The 18,753-nt window shown below is 36.7% G+C and overlaps 1 protein-coding gene across 11 annotated transcripts in view; it reads right to left on the bottom strand.

The window, feature by feature from the left end:
- Positions 1-15,426: 15,426 nt before the first annotated feature.
- The window catches only part of Ecr (ecdysone receptor), a 189,866-nt gene continuing 186,539 nt past the window's right edge, over positions 15,427-18,753 (bottom strand). For 10 of the 11 annotated variants that reach the window (XM_069129146.1, XM_069129148.1, XM_069129150.1 and 7 more), the window contains 2 exons: positions 18,221-18,596; positions 15,427-17,969 (listed from right to left, as the gene is read on the bottom strand). In XM_069129146.1, the coding sequence (XP_068985247.1) occupies positions 17,725-17,969; positions 18,221-18,596 (621 nt within the window). In that variant the 3' untranslated portion in view covers positions 15,427-17,724. Of the gene's footprint in view, positions 18,093-18,220; positions 18,597-18,753 lie in introns of all 11 variants that reach the window. The other variant, XM_069129158.1, reaches the window with a different exon arrangement.

Below are 18,753 nucleotides of genomic sequence, written 5' to 3'. Positions count from 1 at the left end.
AGGAACACAGGTAGGTAATAAATCCAATGATTTTCTCTTCCTATCTTTTAGAATATTTCATTCATGCTGCATTACTCACATACTGTATATCCTATACCCAACATCTAATACCAATTTCCCATATCTTCCATCTTATAGCACATTTTCCACGTGTTCTTTCCCACATCCTATGTGCAATATTTATTGAAGCATATTCCATATCCTCCTGTATATTCCATATTCTGTTTCCACACCATTCCCCATCCTTTACATTACAAGTAAAACTATCCATTACCCTAAAATCTATTTCCTGTGTATCCTGTATCCTGATGCATTATAAATTATAAATAAACAAATACAAATACAATTGCAAATACAAAAAATGGCCACAAAAAATCATTATTATAAAAAATCCATTAACTAATGGAATTTGTTCTCCACTGTCATGTCAATTTGAACAAAAGTTTTAGAACAAAACCAGAATTTTGTACCAGGAGAGCATAACTTGTGAAAAGATGGTACAGAAGATTGCAATTTTGTACCAGGGGAATATAAGCGGAATTTAGAATAGCTTTCTAAATGAATAAAACAGATTTTTCAATTTATTGCTGATTTACTGAAATCATTTTATCAATATACATACAATTTACACAATGAATGTACAGCTTTCTATATTTGAAACTTCAGTAACATAGAATATGCTTAATTGTACCGCAGTGTACAAAGTACCCTTAAATAACTAATGAATTAACAATCAATGTAACTTGAATAATTCATTGAAATTTCGCATATTTGCAATTTTTTAGTTTACACGTGTTAGGATCGATGAAAATTCGATGTTGCTTCCAATGGAACTGCTCTGTGCATTTCTGTAAAAGAAAATATGAAAAAAAAAATTATTGATAATATAGTCTACAAAATCAAGTTAAATTACATTTGTAGTATCATTATATATAATACAAATATAAATTGTGTGATAATATCTAACTGTGTCATCTTCAAAATAATGGTGAAAACAAGCTACTAATATGATAATAAAAATTAATCATCTCTACCATGGCCAAAATAACATAGAGCTACATATCTGTAATGAAATAGAAGAAAAATTAGACAATAATATGATGGATAAAATATGTAAATAATTTACTCACTGCTTAATATCTGGAAAATATCCAGAAACTTCTTCCAAAGTCATCCATCTATGGCGAAGACTTCGATGAAACTGGTAGCGTGCGAAGTTTCTCGATCATTCTCGATCATTCTCGATCACCCCCACCACTTCTCTTCAAATTTCTCGTTCTAATTAGTGCAGGTCAGATATAATACTGAAAACTAGTAAATTCCGCCTTTTAATCAAACAAAGAAATTTAATAATTGACTAAGATTCCTATACATATTGTCTGTGTTATTAAAATTTACAAAATGAGAGGAATTTAATAATAACCGAGTATTTGTTGAAAGATTTATTCTATATTGGAACATATCATCCATACATAGCACGGTCAATACCGATCTCGCTTTGTTTCATGTAAAAAAGGTGGAAATAAAAATAATATACAACAGACAGAGGGCTCTCCCTCTTTCTCTTTCTCTCACTTCCGGTCAGACTCGCGACGCTCACCGTAGAGTCGCTTTTCTATCATCTACTACTTCTCTTAATTTACAAGAATTCTTTAATCCAAATGAGAGATCTGTACATATAATATAATTTAATTAATAAAAAGGAAAGGGAGAGAAATTATTCCTAGCACACTGTTGTTTGCTAGATACAACAAGACAAAGAAAATATCGGTATTTGTAATAGTGAATCGGTACCGATTAAAATAATGAATTAATAACAACGAAAATACAATTTCTAAATTCTATATTTTACACGAGGAAATATATTATATCTATATATATATAATTTTCGAATTTAATTCGAATATATGTATATATAATATATTTAAAATTAAGAATTGTTCGGAAGAGAAATAAATTAATATACAAAATGCGAAAGAATGTTTTCCAATTTTTTAATATTTTCGGAATTATTTGGACGCCCAGTGTGTGTTCAGTGAGAGAAAGTAAAGAAGAGAAAGAACATCAGTCGACTCGATCAAGTCATCCAATTAATCGCGAATAACAATATGGCTACCTGCGGTCTTCCGGTCTATGTACATGCAACGGGTGATTTCTTTATTTTCTTTCTTTTTCGTATAACGATTATACCTGGAGGAGATATGTACACGTTTTCCCTCCTTTACATTCATTTTCAAACCATCATTATTATTTAATTCAAGAAAGACTTTTTCGTTCGGATATACATTTTCTGTTGAAAGAAATTTAACTTCGGCGCTGTAATTTATCCCACATGTTGTTTTAGCGAAAATTTCGTGTCTCTTTTAATATTTGTTGAATTTATTTCAATATCTCCATTGAAATCTAAAATTTCAATGAAATTAGCATTCAAATTTCGCGCCATAATTAACTTCACGAATCATATATAGTTCTATATCTTGCAATTATGAATATACGTATAATTAGTGCAAAACAATTCATTGTTCGATCAGGGAACATATATAATTCATGAAAAATTGTTTTTCTTTCAAGCTTTCTCGAATTTGATTTCAACTCACAGGCAGAATAACATGTTAAATAAACATTAGAAACTAAAGGAAAAAATTGAAATTCCCAATTTGCTTCCCGTTGAAGCTCTCGTTTTCCTCTATTATAATGTTTCTCTCAAAAAAATAGTCATCTCTTTACATTTTTCTCTCTCGCTTTCTCCTATTAATCTACACCCTGATGCCCATGCATAATCGATTTATAGTGAAATTTTTTTATTGCGTCCACGAGGTCGGATACGTCTTTGCAGTTATTATTCTTTTTTCTCCATTTTCTTTTTTTCTCTTTCTCCCTCTTTACCCCAGAAAAATATATATGTTTATATACATGTATGTACGTATGTATGTATATATGCAATATGTATATTTATATACATAACAGAGTCACGAGATGGAAACCGTCGACAATAGACGATACTTTTATTTTTTATCTTTCGCGAAATAAGTACCAAAGTAAATCCGTCGTCCTGTTTCGTATTCATATTTCGATTTGTCATTTCACGGAAATGTACAAGTAATAAAATATATTTACGATTGATAAAATCCTTGAAATTGCCAGCAATTTTAGTTCTTCGTCTACTTCTCATATCTTTTTTCTGTCCATATTTAATATATCTTTAAACGCTACGGATGTGAGTAATATGAGAAAATTAAGATGGCCAGCAAACATGGCGTCTCAATAGAATCTAACCTCTAAAGAAACTATTGAAGAAATAATTCTATTAAGACTTTAAAATTAGGTGAACTACTTTTTTGTTTTCTTTCTGTTAAAAAGAATATTCATTTTTATTTATACCTCTGCCTGCGAGTTTTTTGCTTAAATGGAAATTGTTAACATCCATTCGTCCCTTGTGTCAATTTACGAAAACTTTGTTCCTTTCATTTCTGATCAAGGAATTTTACAGCTTATATTATAATTTCTTATCTTTTCACTATCGAGGCATTTCTATTATTTCTGTCAAATTAACACGGTCTAAATTTACAAAAATTCCATTTTTGTAGTAATAGAATTTTCCAATTTGTAACTATTTATCTCAACTCAAATTGACACCGATAAATTAATTAAAAATATTATTTTAGGAAAATGAGGGACGAATGTGAGTTAAATACGAAGTATACAATGTGACGCAAAGGTCTCCACACGCACGATATTACTATTATAATTTTTCTATTTGTATTGATTTGTATATCGAACATTCTCTTTATAATTTTCACTGTCAGAAAAATGTTTCCTATGTATAAAGATTTTTGCATCACCCTGTATAAGAGATTCAACGTGAGCAGACATCCTCCATGGTTTATGCAGCAACAATGAAACAAAGAAACAAGGGAGGTGGGGATACAATGTACAAAGCTAATTTACAAAGGTGTCGTTCGGTTACCCTCTGTATTTCACGGCTCGTCTCGCGATTCTTCGTCCCTGCTTCTTTTATATGTACACAATGCACTCTCTTTGAACTCTATGGCTTCTGTGATTTTCTCTGTCTCTCTCCTTCTCACTCGCACACCACGCATTCTACGTTTATGTTTATTCCTGCCTTCTTATTCTTACATAATAAACGCATTTCTATCGCCATTCGCCACTTTGTATCGCCAATCGTCTGAGAAATCATCGATTACAAAATTGTTGCCCCTCGTCGTCCGCCATATGTAACGCTCCCCCCATCGCTTCTCTTTACCCCATGAAAAGGCTTTGCAATACTGTGTAAGAAAAATAAATAGCTTCGTCTTCTTTTCTCTAGCACTTCTTCTCTGTTATTAAAATAAACTTTGAACGTTTCTTGGATCTTTCTTTTTCCAGGAAAAATAAATATACTTTAACGATTCAATAGACTTTGTTGTTGGTGCAGTTTTTTAGGTTAGAATTCAACGTGGAAATCATGCAGCGCCCTTTTTCCTTATCTTTGTTCTCTATTGTTGTACTGGATGTGGGGCACGTTCGTTTTGAAATCGCTCTTCCGGGACGATTTTGTAAAATTACTGTGTTCTTGGTCAAAACTGACGAAAGGTTTCCTTTTAAAGTTTCATCTTTTTAAAACTTGAACTCCTTTTATTGAAGTTTCTTTAAAATCTTTCGAGATTTATTTCTTAAAGAAATTTGAGATTTGTGTTTTATTGGATTTGGAGATTGTTGCCAAATTGTGTATTTTTGAAATCCAAGTTGAAAAAATTAACGTTTCAGAAAAGATGGCAGATTTCCCTCAAAATCAGAAATAAAGAGGGACATTCTCCTCGTTCGTTATGACTCTCACAGTATTGCATATAATAAATGAAATTTGTGAAACAAGCAAACCTTAAACAAAATTTGTCATTTTCTCAAAAAATCGGTGCACTCGAACTTTGTACCACTCGAAGATCGAACTTGCGTGTTTTTCATTAAACATCGCAAGAAAAGTTTGTTCTTACACGTATAACGTGACGTAATTGCACGTTTTTAATTCCTACTATATAGAATTCGAGAACGTCCCAAAAACATTGACTTATTTTCCATTTAGTCGTTCGTTTTGGGACACTTCGAGTTCAGAATAAAACGGAGATCTTCTGAGATCTTCAGAGTTTTGTTCATAAAATTCTGGTTTCTTTCTATTCTTAAATCTTGGGCAAGTGCAAAAATTCTGACGATCGAATTGTGATAGAACACCACTATGACAGAGTTGTCGTTGACACCGGTTTATATCCGAATGATCCCAAAATTATTTTCGGAAGGTGCTTTTTACTTTCTTTTTTTTTGGTATTTTGTAAATTGCGATGAACCTTCAATAATTTCCTTTTCTAATTTCGTGATTTAATACTTTTATATTTCTCTGTTATACGATTGTTAATTATTTTTTAAAGAAACCGACAGAATTATCGCACTTACTTGATAACAGCGTTGTTCGCGCGGCGCAACTTGGCAACCGCGCGTTGCCAGTGGTTCTCAGCCATTCTTTCTCGAATCATTGCTTAGGGGGCACTTTCGATATTAACTATTGCTTAAAAGATGGAAGTTTATTTGAGTTGATCTCGTGGCATTTATTTCATTCCTTTAAAATAACTTATCTCAAATAAAACAGTAACAAATTTCCTTTTGTTTTGTTTCCTAGAAATCAAGTAGCAAAATCAAACAACCTCTTCGCAAAAAGACAATTTCAATAATTTTGTAATCCTATAGTAGTTTCGCAGAATATCCAAACATGGAGTTAAAATTGCACGATACTTCTAAGCCTTAAATAAAAAAGAAGCTAAGAGTTTTACAAAATCAAAATAAATTTCCATGAATCTTTTTAGTCTTTTTTCGGATAATTTTTCGAATTATTAAGAACTTTAAACGTCAGGGATACCAACTAACTCGAAAAAGGAGTCAGCCCCGTGGAACACAAACTGGCAACAACGGTCTTCGGTTCTTTCTCCAATATATTTCTCGCCTCGTTTCCTCGCAAAAAATACACATCGATTTTTAAAAGACAGATACATTATCTCGTAGCTCCTCCCGTCCGGTTTTGTCTTTAACATCTGTCGCTCGGTTTTTGTAACTATACATTCAGGATTCGCGTTTCCTCGTCGCCTCTCACTCTCATTCACTCTCATTCTTTTCATTTACTATCTTTCATATGTTTTTTTCCATCATTTTCATCGTGCAACACTGTATTATATGCTTAAAGACTTCATCGACATCATTATCATCGTAATTCATCATCATTTAGCAATCGTTAAAATTATTGTACATTATTTAATTAGTAATCGTTAGAATATAATATTGTTGATGTACATGTGGCTCCACCATGTCCATTGCGGAGAACGCGTAAATTACTAGACAGGCGCGAACATGGGGGAATCCAGCTTCGTTAAGAATATCCGAATTGTTCCTGGAAAATTATTCTTCTATCGAAGAATTTTTATCTTTTAACCTTAATTTCTTTTTCTTGTATTTTGGAAATCTTGGGCGTTACATTTTTTCGGACATTCGAAGAGGTTTCCTGGCGCCACAGTCCATATAGTTGCAACTACTTTTATAGGTAAGTTTCAGTTATCAATCCCGGGATTTTTAAAAGCAATGTTACGAAATTACAGAATTACTTGGCAATTTGTGAAATGTTGTAACTTCATAATTTTGCATCTTCATAATTTTATGAATTTGCAATTTTGGAATTTTTTTAATTCTACGATTTTTTAAATTTGTGGTTCTCGGTTTTGCAAGTATATGAAAGTTACAAAATTCCCCACAATTTCAAACATTTTCTATCTCGCATAAAATACCATAGAAATTATTCTGTAATTCCATTAGTTACCTATAATGTATCTAAGGAATTTAATCTCGACGTATTTCTTTCAAATCTTTAAGTCTCTGATTTCTCATTCTGCGAAATTTTAAAATTTGCGAAATCAGATAGACTGGGACGTTGTTCGCGCATGCCTATCAAATATCTACGTCATGTAACTTCTATTAAACGCACACGGGCGCATTAAGACGAACCGCACCGCCGCATTGCCAATTCACAAGAAATCTCCCTGCACCTGCGCGACGAAGTAGTTTTTCCATTGTATTTCATCTTCCACGTTGTTTTTCTTTTTCCTCCCGCTCATTCTAGGCGGAGTGCACGCCGAGTCCCTTTCTCTCCTATCATCCAATCTCAACCACTCTCTACACACGCATACACACATGCATACACTCGTCCACGCTCAGTTCCGTTCGAACAGAACTACTAATTGTTGTACATACAAAGTATCGCTTGCCATTTTTGTTAATTTCGCGCGCGCGCGCGCGCGCGTTTATATGTTGTATACACACGTGTGAGGTTAGTGTTGGGAATCGCAACGCGAACATATCCGCCTCGAAAATGATTTTTCCCTCTTTTACAAATCTCTTTTCTTTAATCACAAACGAACAAATTCGTAACTCGATAAAAATTCGACTAATCGAAAATTCGCCTACTAAAATTTTACCAGTGGACCGTTGAAGGTTAATTAATAATTTTGTAATTGCCATCACGTTCCACGAATAACACCAAAAAATTGCAACGACGCGAAAAAGTTTTGCACGAATCGGCGTTCCTAACCTCAAACAATTTTCAAGGACACTCGTCTACCGAAATCTTTCTTTCTTTTTATGTACATAATCCTTTCTTGGCTCGGGTGTCCCATTAAAAAAATTCCTACAGCCGAAAACACGAAAATTTCGAGATTAAGAAACCGTCGACTCTAAGCAAATTCGAAAGTTCCCACGCAAATCGTTCGAACGTATCGCGGGAACGCTTCGAGCGTCGAAAATGAGGAACAACGCCACGAGAAATGTTTTTCTTCAACGCGAATACGCCTCTAAAAAGAATCTCGAAATACAATCGAATTTAACAAATCTAACCTACTAGAATCACAAATGTTCACGCAGAGTGCCCCTGCAAATTCGATCATTAATTTTAATTTAATTTTTACTTTTATCCCTCTCTTACCGATATGAAGATGTCCGCCATTTTAAAATGGCGCCTTTGACAGCGACATCGTGTTACCGATAATTTCTTAAATTAGCTTTCTTACAAACAACTGTCCGATCACAAAGGCGATTTGATTCCCATCACTGTACGCAAAATACCATGTAAATGTGTGTCTGTGTATGTGTGTGTTTAAGCATGTTTGTGTGTTGTCTGTGTGCAACCTAGCGAATATATAATATATTGTATATATATAAAACGCTCCAAATAGAAATAATATTTCACTAATTATTAATCGAATACGGAGCAAAAGAACTCCTGTCAAGTTTGTTCTTCTCGATTTCTTCGTTAGTATGCGATTTGTTTTTTCTTTTATCGTTTTCTACTAAAACGTACAACAATAATTTTTTTCAGTCTAATACATTCCAAAGCACCAATTCGTTAAAGTCTCGCAATCCAATATGGCCGACACAGTCGAGTGTCTAACAGGCCACGGCTCCCTTTTCCTCGCGTTTCTTTTCGATGCACGCGCTTACACCTACTTAAAAAGGAAAATAAGAAGTGAAAAAAAAAAAAGAAAAAATAGAAAAAATGATAAAAAATTGGATAGCCAAAATCCTACGTGTCCATCCTTGCTCTCGACTTAATTTTTACCATCTCACCCCGAATCCTCGGTTTAACAATAATTTCGTTACGTTACGATTAGTATGTATAGTAATTATCGTTACATAGTTGCTAGTAGAAGATACGAGACGCGCTTGAGATTTGCTCTTCGTATGTTTTTATCGAACAAGCGCACGCAGCTTTGAACATCATGTGAAGCACGATCGATCGAGTTCGAGTTGATACAGTTATATAGTTGAGAGGACTAAAAATTTTTTTTTTTCTCTTACGACTAGTAAAACGTAGATTCGAGTCAAGAGACGAATTTACAAGCTAAGAAAAAACGCATGTGCTCGTAGCTCGATGTTGTAAAAGCTAGTATAGTTGTCGTAAAATTTCTAATATAGTTGGTAGTGGCAGCATATACTTGCTTCGATAGTCGTGAAATCCGTTTCGGTCCTCGACGATGAAATATTTTATACTTTTTCAAGGCTGACGATGATCCATGGTATATAGTCGTTAGTATAGTTCTTAACTATAGTTAATCATCGTCGAATATCGATTACGCGGTTCGAAATCAAACGTTAACCGATCGCAAACGTCTCTCGACGGTAAAAATATCACATACACACGAACAATAACGATTAGTATAGTTGATGGAAATGTTCGAACTACGAGGAAACGACTATACTTGCGTCTATATAATGCGATTTGATCTCTATAATGAAATTATGACTCGACTACGCAGACAATTTCCTGTTAAATCGAATTATATGCGCACAACTATACTTTGCACCCGATTTAGAGCACCGTAATTATGCTTAACAGTCAACTATAGTTACGTGTCTTTTCGATAAATCGCTTATTCCAGAAAATGTTCTCTTAAATCGAATTACACGCGCCCAACTATGGTTCACACTTCTCTTGGCGCCAAGTAACTATAGTTAATAGTTAAATATAGTTGCACATTTTCCTAAATTTCTTATTCCAGATAAAAAATTTCGCACTAAATTCAATCATGTATGTTTAACTATAATTCACACCCGAGATGCAGCTGTCTAACAATAGTTAATAGTTAACTATAGTTACGTATCTTCCGAATAAACTACTTGTTTCAAAAATTTGTCGCTTAAATCGAATTATATGCGCTCCACTATAGTCCACGCTCAATTTAGAGCCCAGTAACTATAATTAATGATTAACTATGGTTGTACATTTTCTCAACCATACTTATTCCAGATACGTTACTCCAATCAAAAATGGCTAGCTGCGGCCTAATATTAAACTTGAAACAACTCCGAGTGCTAACTATTGTCGATTAGAGACCAACTATAAATTATATCGACCGTACTTAATTTTATTTCAATTTCACCAACCGCGTTTTAATAGTTCCATCGCGGAGATATATGTATTTTCATCCGCAAAACTCGAAGGTAAAATTTCAAATCGAGACAACCATATCATCCAACGACAACTATACCTTTTCGCGATCGATCGATCGTACGTGTTTGTTTTCTTTGTATGTGTACGCGTTCTTTCTTTGTGTATGTGTGTATCCGCGTGCATTCTCTGTGACACAAATACAAATGTTAGTGTTAAGTGTTAATAATAATAATAATAATAATAATAATAATAACAGCGGTAACAGGAGCAATAATAGTAATAAATAGTAGTAATAGTAATAGTAATAGTAGTAGTAGTAGTAGTAGTAGTAGTAGTAGTAGCAGTAGTAGTAGTAGTAGTAGTAGTAGCAGTAGTAGTAGTAGTAGTAGTAGCAGTAGTAGTAGTAGTAGTAGTAGTAGTAGTAGTAGTAGTAGTAGTAGTAGTAGTAGTAGTAGTAGTAGTAGTAGTAGTAGTAGTAGTAAGTCGACCGGGTGCACATCCGACGAGGGCAGGTCCTACAGTGACAAACAATGACGGTACTCGTTTTAAAAAATTTTCCAACAGTTTGTACGATCATCAGTACTATACACAGTTATTTTTTCACCATATCGCGTCATTTTTCTAATCCTGTTCTCAACCATTTTCCACACGTTTTATCATCACTATGCTGTTCTTCGTATATGCCTAGCAGCGATGTTATTCCATTTTTCTTTTGTTGTTTCTTTATAATAAATTATAATAAATCAGTTGTTGAGTGGTTTGTTGACAGCAATGGTTGATAGTCGATACGCGTGATGAAAATTTTTGTACGTTTTGGTGTTAGTAGTGGCAGCCCCGAAAATTTTGTTAGTCGTTTATGGTTGCAGTTATAGTCGTTTGTTAGAAATGATAGTGCATATACTTTGTTATAGTGATCTTATATGAAGTTCTTATACAACACTGACTTATTGCCGTTTTACCGCCACAATTGTTTTCCTTCTCGAATTTCAAGCACGAATTTTACGTCACAAATAAGTTCTCTTCAAATAAATGTCAGATCTTTCTTAGAAATTAGCCTTCGCTAGTTATTATTGTTTGTTTTCTTTTTTTTTTTATGAGCAAATTTTTTAAAATTGCAGGAAAGCATGTTTCGTATAATACGGAAAATCTCAGATTTCGATTTGTTAGTAAATAATACGAGGATCAATTTCACAAAGAATTTCTACGCTATAATTTTCAAAATAATACCAGGACCTTTTAATGAAACTTGGATTTTCTTCATTTTTCGTGAAATTGGTCCAAAAAGTGTTAGTCAAAAATTCCAGAAGGGGTGAAAAACGAAGGCAATAAATTTCGATAAAAATTCTCAGGGCTCCTTACATTTCTCTCTGCCTCTTTCACATTCTCTCGTTTTACAAATAACAATTATGTACAATATAAATCGTATTATTCCACGGATGAGAACAGAAAAAAAAGATGGCGGAGAATATCGTTGCCGTCGACGTTATTATAAAACCCAGAAAAATAATGCATCAAACTACCATAACAAAGTATAATCATTTAACTTTATTTATAATAATCTTCAGCTTATAAGCTTCCTCCGTTTCTTCATTTCTCATCGTTTTTCTACAGCTTCCAATAAATTAGAACGACTCTCTCTCTCTCTCTCTCTCTCTCTCTCTTAATCTTCGCGATTAATAACAAGAACCTTCCTCACTGTGGCACTCTTACACTCTCGTTCTCGCTCTCTTACACTCATACTCTCGCTTTCTCTCGCAGGGCCGAACGTTGCCTCCAATAAGAAAATACCGTATCTCAACCGTCTGTCGGCTAATTACGAACAAGGACTGTACAGAGTCGTTTCACATCTTACGTACAAGTATCAAGTTACGAATTCATGGTGACTGATTGCCTCCAACCGAACACGTGGTGTTCATGGTAGAGGTTAGAAGGACACGCCGGGCGCTTTCTTACTAGAACTTCAATTTCGCTGACAAGCGAAGTTTATGGTTAGAAAGATCATGGAGATTGTAATTATTCTCCACTGTTCCTTTGTCTTGTACTTGTAACAAATGTGGTTTATGAAACTGTTATTTATATATTTCCCGATTTTTCAGATTTCACAGACTTCATAGATTTATAAATTTCTAGACTTTCGCAATATAACCTAGATTTAACAATTTTTAGATTCTGCGGATTTTCACATTGCACATTTTTCACATTGCGTATTTTTCCATTGCACAGATTTTTAGACTTTCTTAAGGAACATTCTCCTTATTAATATACACTAACGTTATTAAAAAAAAAAAAATCTGTGAAAAATTAAAATTCAATGCCAATATTACCATACAATAAATCTACCTACTTCTGCTACTTAGCAAAATTGCGTATTTTTTAAAAACTCAGTGCATAATCACTTTACTAATTACTAATTGCTATACGATAGCAATTATTACCAATTATTTTCCTAATTTGAAAAATCCATTATTCAAATTACAGCTATTTTCAATGAATAATCAAATAAAACCTTGACATAATTTCTCAACTCATTCCTTCCATCAGTCACCGTGATTACGATCCAGAATCAGGAATATTCTACAAACATCTACATACGTGTAGGGACAGGCAAAAGGGACACCTAGGAGGAGAAACGGACAGATCAGGGTGCTCGGTTGGATAAACAGACAGACAAGAGAGATTGCGGCACGATGCGCATACATATGGTACATAATCAGCGTGTGTAATCTTTCTAGTGTAGGGTGTATGTGTGTCTCTGTATGTGTGCCGTGTGCGCGCGCATACGTGCTGGTGTGGAGTATAAGTGTGGCTCGACACATTTAAAAGGAGTATTATAGTTTGTCCCTTAAAAAACACAGAAACTCGAATCTACGCTTGGCAGTATCATGAACAAATCGTTCGCTCGTACATCGTCAGAAAACTCGAGCGAACGCGCTATATAATATATAGATGTATGTAACGTAATATATACATATATATTTTTTGCATTTTTCATTATCTCGTTTTCGTTAATCGCTTATAATATCTCTAGATGTCGCCAAATGACGCGCGTGGTAGTAGTAGTGTGTCTCCCCTTTGTTCTTAATCCTCCAATTTTTCTCCACTCTGTCATGACTACTTTGTTGAACCATTTTGCAGCAGCGTTCGAGAAAAACGACAACTACGACACATTCAGACAATGAGAAATCGACGTCGACGGTTAACGCCCTTGGCAGTGATCGTAGAATTGCATCTAGTTTTTCTTTCGTTCAAAGTGTTCTGTTTGTGTGTGTGTGTGTGTGTGTGTACGCGTGTATATGCACGGTTGTGTTGCTCTGTATGTGTGCGTACCTGTGTGTATCCTCTCTTCTTCGCTCGTCGCCCCTCCACTCATACTCCCTTGCATTCTGACTCTTTTATTCTATCTTTCTCTCTTTTCACTTCTCAGCTCGCACTTACACACGGAGTAACGTGTGACCGGTTTCTGATTCGCCGAAGGATGCGGTTCACCTTGATTCCCGCCCGATCTTTTTACGTCAAACACGTCCGGCTGAGAGAAAACGTCGCCTAAGGCGAGATGCATATCTCAACGCCGCCATCTGACGGTTGCCGCGCGAACTTCACAGGCACCGTGTCGGGAATCATGGCGAAGATTCTTCGCGCAACGGGGAAGACCCTCGGGGATTCGAGGGTGACTCTAGACGCTACAAACGAAAGAGTGTCGATGACGACCTGCCGTCGACGGTCCGTGACGATTTTTCTGCGCTCCAAGGTACAGGGATCTCCATTCTGAGAATCTAATTTCCGCCATGCCGTTCTCCCATCTAGCAAACTGATCACCACAGATTTCATTTATTGCACGATTTTCGCTTTGGTATTGAACCAGGAGTCCAAGGAGCAATTGTTGTCTCCGATTGTGAATGGTCAAGCTCTGAAATTTTAACGGTATTATCTGTTAGGATACTTTCTTTGCTTTCTCTGTTGAAAGCAATCAAGTTCCACGAAAGAAGAGTCTGAAAAATTCTTGAGGTACGGTTGGTAGCTAAGTATGTTCCATTAACCTGTTCACCAAGTCTTTTAAAGCTGGAAGATTAAAGGTATAAATGTAACTCAAACCACGATTCTGAATAAACATACTATTTTCACAAAGATACCGAATTATATTAAAAAAAAAAAAAAAAAAAAAAAAAAATGAGATATATAATTATGGATCATACATAGTTAAAAAAAAAAATCAAAATAAAAGATTAGACAAAGACATTATATCTAAAAAAAAAATCCTCAATTAACAGGTTAAAAGGAAACTATAACGAGCAAGGTTGGATAAATGGCAACGGGTAACGCGTAATATAACTCTAACAATAGCAGAACCTAAGCCAACGAAAGCTCATAGCAAGAAACAAGTAACGTAGTCTGGTCAAAGCTTGATCATTCTAACCGAAGTTGATCCCAATTCTCAACTAAACATCAGTCTACACACATACGACACTTACGTATGAGAGAACGACTTTACAAGTCTTCAGCAATGGCGATTTAAATCAGTGAAACATTTTTGCAGAGTCTCCACTGATGATCAGAAGGGAGTAGATTTTACAAGCTGTCGCAGTACGCTTAAATATTAACTCTGTAAGGACTCTAGAGTCCAAACGAACGTGTTAATTCATCATCGACCCGTGGATTCTCAAACACGCTTGTTACCACGAGTCAATGACTGTTAGCTACTTTACAGATGTATACAATAGGCAATGTCATCGTACTTCAAGATAATCCTTCTGTTTCCATCACATTCTCACTTTATAGCAGAAACGGCGATGTCTAAAACCACTTGGTGTTTTTTTCGTGATACAACAAATGCGGTGTATAGGTGTGTGCAAATGTGTCTGGTGTTTCTATACAAGGCCCCTCAGCCTCTACTCATTGCTGGAGCCACTTGTTCTAAAGATTTCTTCATCCAATTATACCGATAGACCGTGATCCTTTTGTTCCCAAATTTGGTAACCAATTGGTCATTTTCAGATCCAATCAAATTTGGCTCGCAGCAATGGTCTGAGTCATTGACCGAGTTCCTAAAGGTGTCATCTCATTGATTTTGAAGAACAATGTGAATTACTTCAATGTAGAAGCAACAATCACATTGGTGGGCGATGGTGACGATGGTTTGGATATCTTTTTTCTCAGCTTCCAGTAGCTCTGTCTCGCATTTAGCCAGCACTAGGTTCTTTTCACGCTGTTCTGCGGTGTGGCAGTGTATGCCTTACGGCATTAATTTGTAGATCTTTCATCATAGATTCGATGGGACGTGTCGATTGTCCCTGTCCGTGTCAGTTCGATCTGAGGCAACAAGGATGTCGTAACCTAATGGACGTGACTATTGGTGGTGATTATTAGGTCACGTAACTAGTCCCGAGTATCGAACATGAAACCCTCCTCGAGCCCCAAATCGACCAGATCGGAGAAAAACGATATTACCTCGATATAGTAACGTGCCACTTGTATTTTTCGCATCGTTCAACATATAATTGTATAATAGTAAAACACTGTGTCTCTAAGATGTTTCTATTTTTGCTCTAGACGATGTACTAGTAAGTCTTCCTCGTGTCCTTCTATATGTATCCAGTCTCATTTTTCTCGTCATCCTTATATCCAGATGTTCGTCGCCAAACGTAAATCGCCTGTCAAGTTCGATCACCTGTTCTTCTTTTCTTCTAGACTCGACAAAATTTTGCACGCACGTTATTTATCTTTTTTTTCGCTTTTTTTTTCTTTTTGGTTTGCTCATTTAACTTACTACGAAATTACAACTGCGTACGATCAGTTAATAGCATAGAGTTACAGTGTTACAACATTGAGAATCTTAGTGTACAGTGTGGCTCACATTGGTGTCTGTGTGCATGCGCTGTGTCTTTTCAAATTTACCGATTCTCCTGTGAAACCAAGTGCGTGCGCGCGTGTACGTGGTGTGTACGTGTGTCTGTCACTCTCGGTTCGAGTATGAGCCAGCTGAATGTCCTCTGATTATTCTCAGTGCTACTTCATCCAGCCTCCTTCAGCAATCAAAGTGTGTTTTTATGCTAGCATTGTATGTCCCAGGGTCTGGCTAGGCTGTTGTAGACCCAACGTGTCGAAGCGTATCGTCACCCCCTTAAACCAAATTCCGTCTCCAGCTGATCTGGCGCGACCCTGTTCCATGTTTCTCCTTTAGAAAGATCCTTTTTTTCCAATTTCTGTCAGTTTCTCGCGAAATCAGCTCTCACCCTTTTCTCTTCAATGTTTTTGTTCATTTACTCCCTCGCTCTTACATGCTGATCTTTCTCTCCGTCTGAACGCAATTTAATTATCCCATCTCAGTCACTCCCTCTCTTTCGCTCTTGACTCTCTCACTCTAACTTTCTCTCCCACGTTTGCACAAGATTTACTTAATATTTTGCTTGATTTTGTTGATTTTTTCATCTTTTTTTTATTAAAAAATTAAAACGGACGGTTAAATTTCATATTTTCGTTTTGTCGGTGAGCCGATGTCCGCTGCTGAAGGCACAAGGCTTTGCACTTGAACTCGGTCACCTAGCCTAGCTTCACTGACTTACTACGACCTACTACCAACTAGCCTCGCTTACTTTTACTTTACTTAACGTCCTACATTGCTACTACGCATTTTTTAATTCTCTCTTCCTTCCTTTCCTTCCCCTTTCCCTTGCCAGTTCACGAAAAAGAAAACCCGGACGCGCGCAAATGCCAAGCCTCGTCTTCTGAATATATACCTATTCGTCGCGGAAAAAATTGTTTCCACCATCATCACTCAACGATCAACTTTTCAACCACCACTCTCTCTTCGAACTTCTCTTTCCACGTATAAACAATGTACATGCTAGCAATATATTATTATGCTATGTGTTGTGATATAGACTCTATGGTATCATTATGTATAATCGTATGGTTTGTTATTATTTTTCATCATCATCATCATTATTTTTGTTTCTTCGTTACATCGCACTCGATTCGTGTGTCGGCCGGGCCAGGTCGCTGCTCAACAGCCGGCCGGGGCCTACCTCGTCTCTTTCTACCCTTATTTGCTCGCACGAAAATACAAGGAGTGCGATTGTATCCTATCATCAATCGTTTATCATCGTGATTATCTCGTAGTGATCAGTCACATTCTCAGCCGAAAATTGCACACGCATACAATTAAACACACACACTCTCTCTCTCTCTCTCTCTCACATTCTTGTCTCTTAGCTCCTCTGGTTACACTCGTACTCGCTTGGTTGCTCTTACAACGCGCCCGCTTCTTTACCTTATTACAATTACACATTATACATTTACATATCGATTCCGGGGGTAGCCAGGTAGAGGATATAGTAATAACATAACTGTAGGTAGCTCCTTATTACAGTCTCTGTACTGTCTCTACATATCACAGCCTGGGTGCCTCGCCACTGCCTTCTTCTTCCTGACTTTTTGTATTATGTATCATCCTCCGCATCTAGCTCCAACTAGCACTGCCGAAATTAGCTCTCCTGTAGCCCTCACGAGGCCGGTGCAGAGCGTAGAGAAGGTGAGAAGCGAATTCTGAACGATCCGGTGCTACTCAAAGACGCCGGCGGTCTATTACTCAGGCAGTGGCATGGTGGTGCACTAGTACAGGAGGTTCTCCACGTCCACGTTCCACGTCTGTCGATGATGCTGTGCTCTGTCAGCTTCATCACTCCGGACGCTGCGCGGACTCGCGATGAAACAACAACGGTGTTAGCCGACGGGGATCGGCTACGGGGGAACTAGGGTGTCACGTCCCAGATCTCAGCGAGGAAAACTGGCAGCTTTTTGTTCTTGAACTTCAAACTGAAGCACATCTCGCTGTTCTGGTTGCCGAGGGTCCGCAGTTCGGTCAACACCGACAGAAGCTTCGCGAAGATCGTGCCGGACTTCGGCCTGCGTCTGTTGTCGACGTAAGCCTTCAACGCCTCCAAGTAGATCTCTTGGATCTTCTCGACTTTCCAGCCTTCCAGCAGGTTCGGTCTCTCTGTAAGAAAATAGGGGGATTCTTTTCTTTGTAGGTTGGGCCCATATTCGTGAACGTTGATGAGGCTGATGTTAGGTTAGTTGTGTTTGCGTGAGTATTAGTCCGAAGGTGTCCCTAATGATCCTGTGTATTGTATAAATAATTGACTGAATTCTTCGTGAATTGATGATGTTTGATGATGTTTGACCGAAGTGACGAGAAATTTGTCCAGATCCAAGATTCGGGTGGTCAAAAATTGATTGTATACATACCTGAGAATATGACAATGGCAGTCAACAACGCGTATTCGGCATTATTCACTTTCATGGCGTACATCTGCCGGCAGAAGTGTAACAAATCCTCAATCGTCTCGCCCATGCCTGCAACGTTGTAACTGTCCCTGGTATAAGGCTGGTTGTTGGCGAATATTATGCTGTCCGTCTGCACGTCGTACTTCCTCGCCATTCGAAGCATCATCACCTCGCTGGAACAGGCCTTCAGCAGGGCCATCTGATCCTCTCGCATCAACTCGTCGAAGCCAGGTAGCCTCTTCGAGAACTCAACGATCAACTGTACCGTCAGGATCGTGATCTCGGTGATGTGCCTGAATTTATAGTCGCTGATGTCTTCTCCTTCTGAGGGCTGATTCTGGAACAAAACAGGTATAACTATAGCGTTAAGTTCATCGTCCATTTTTTTCTTTCTTGCGAGTTCCTTTGAGGATCTTTCTTTTCACAAAAAAGCATTAAGACTATATTAGAGTCTACCGAATGATAGCTTTCATTTAATTTCTTATCCTTAATTC

Source organism: Bombus flavifrons, chromosome 16 (genome assembly GCF_040668555.2).
Source record: "Bombus flavifrons isolate JBK064 chromosome 16, iyBomFlav1_principal, whole genome shotgun sequence".
NCBI classification, from domain to species: Eukaryota; Metazoa; Arthropoda; class Insecta; order Hymenoptera; family Apidae; genus Bombus; species Bombus flavifrons.
The sequence above is the reverse complement of the archived record's forward strand: the minus strand, read 5'-3'. Positions and strand labels throughout refer to the sequence as shown.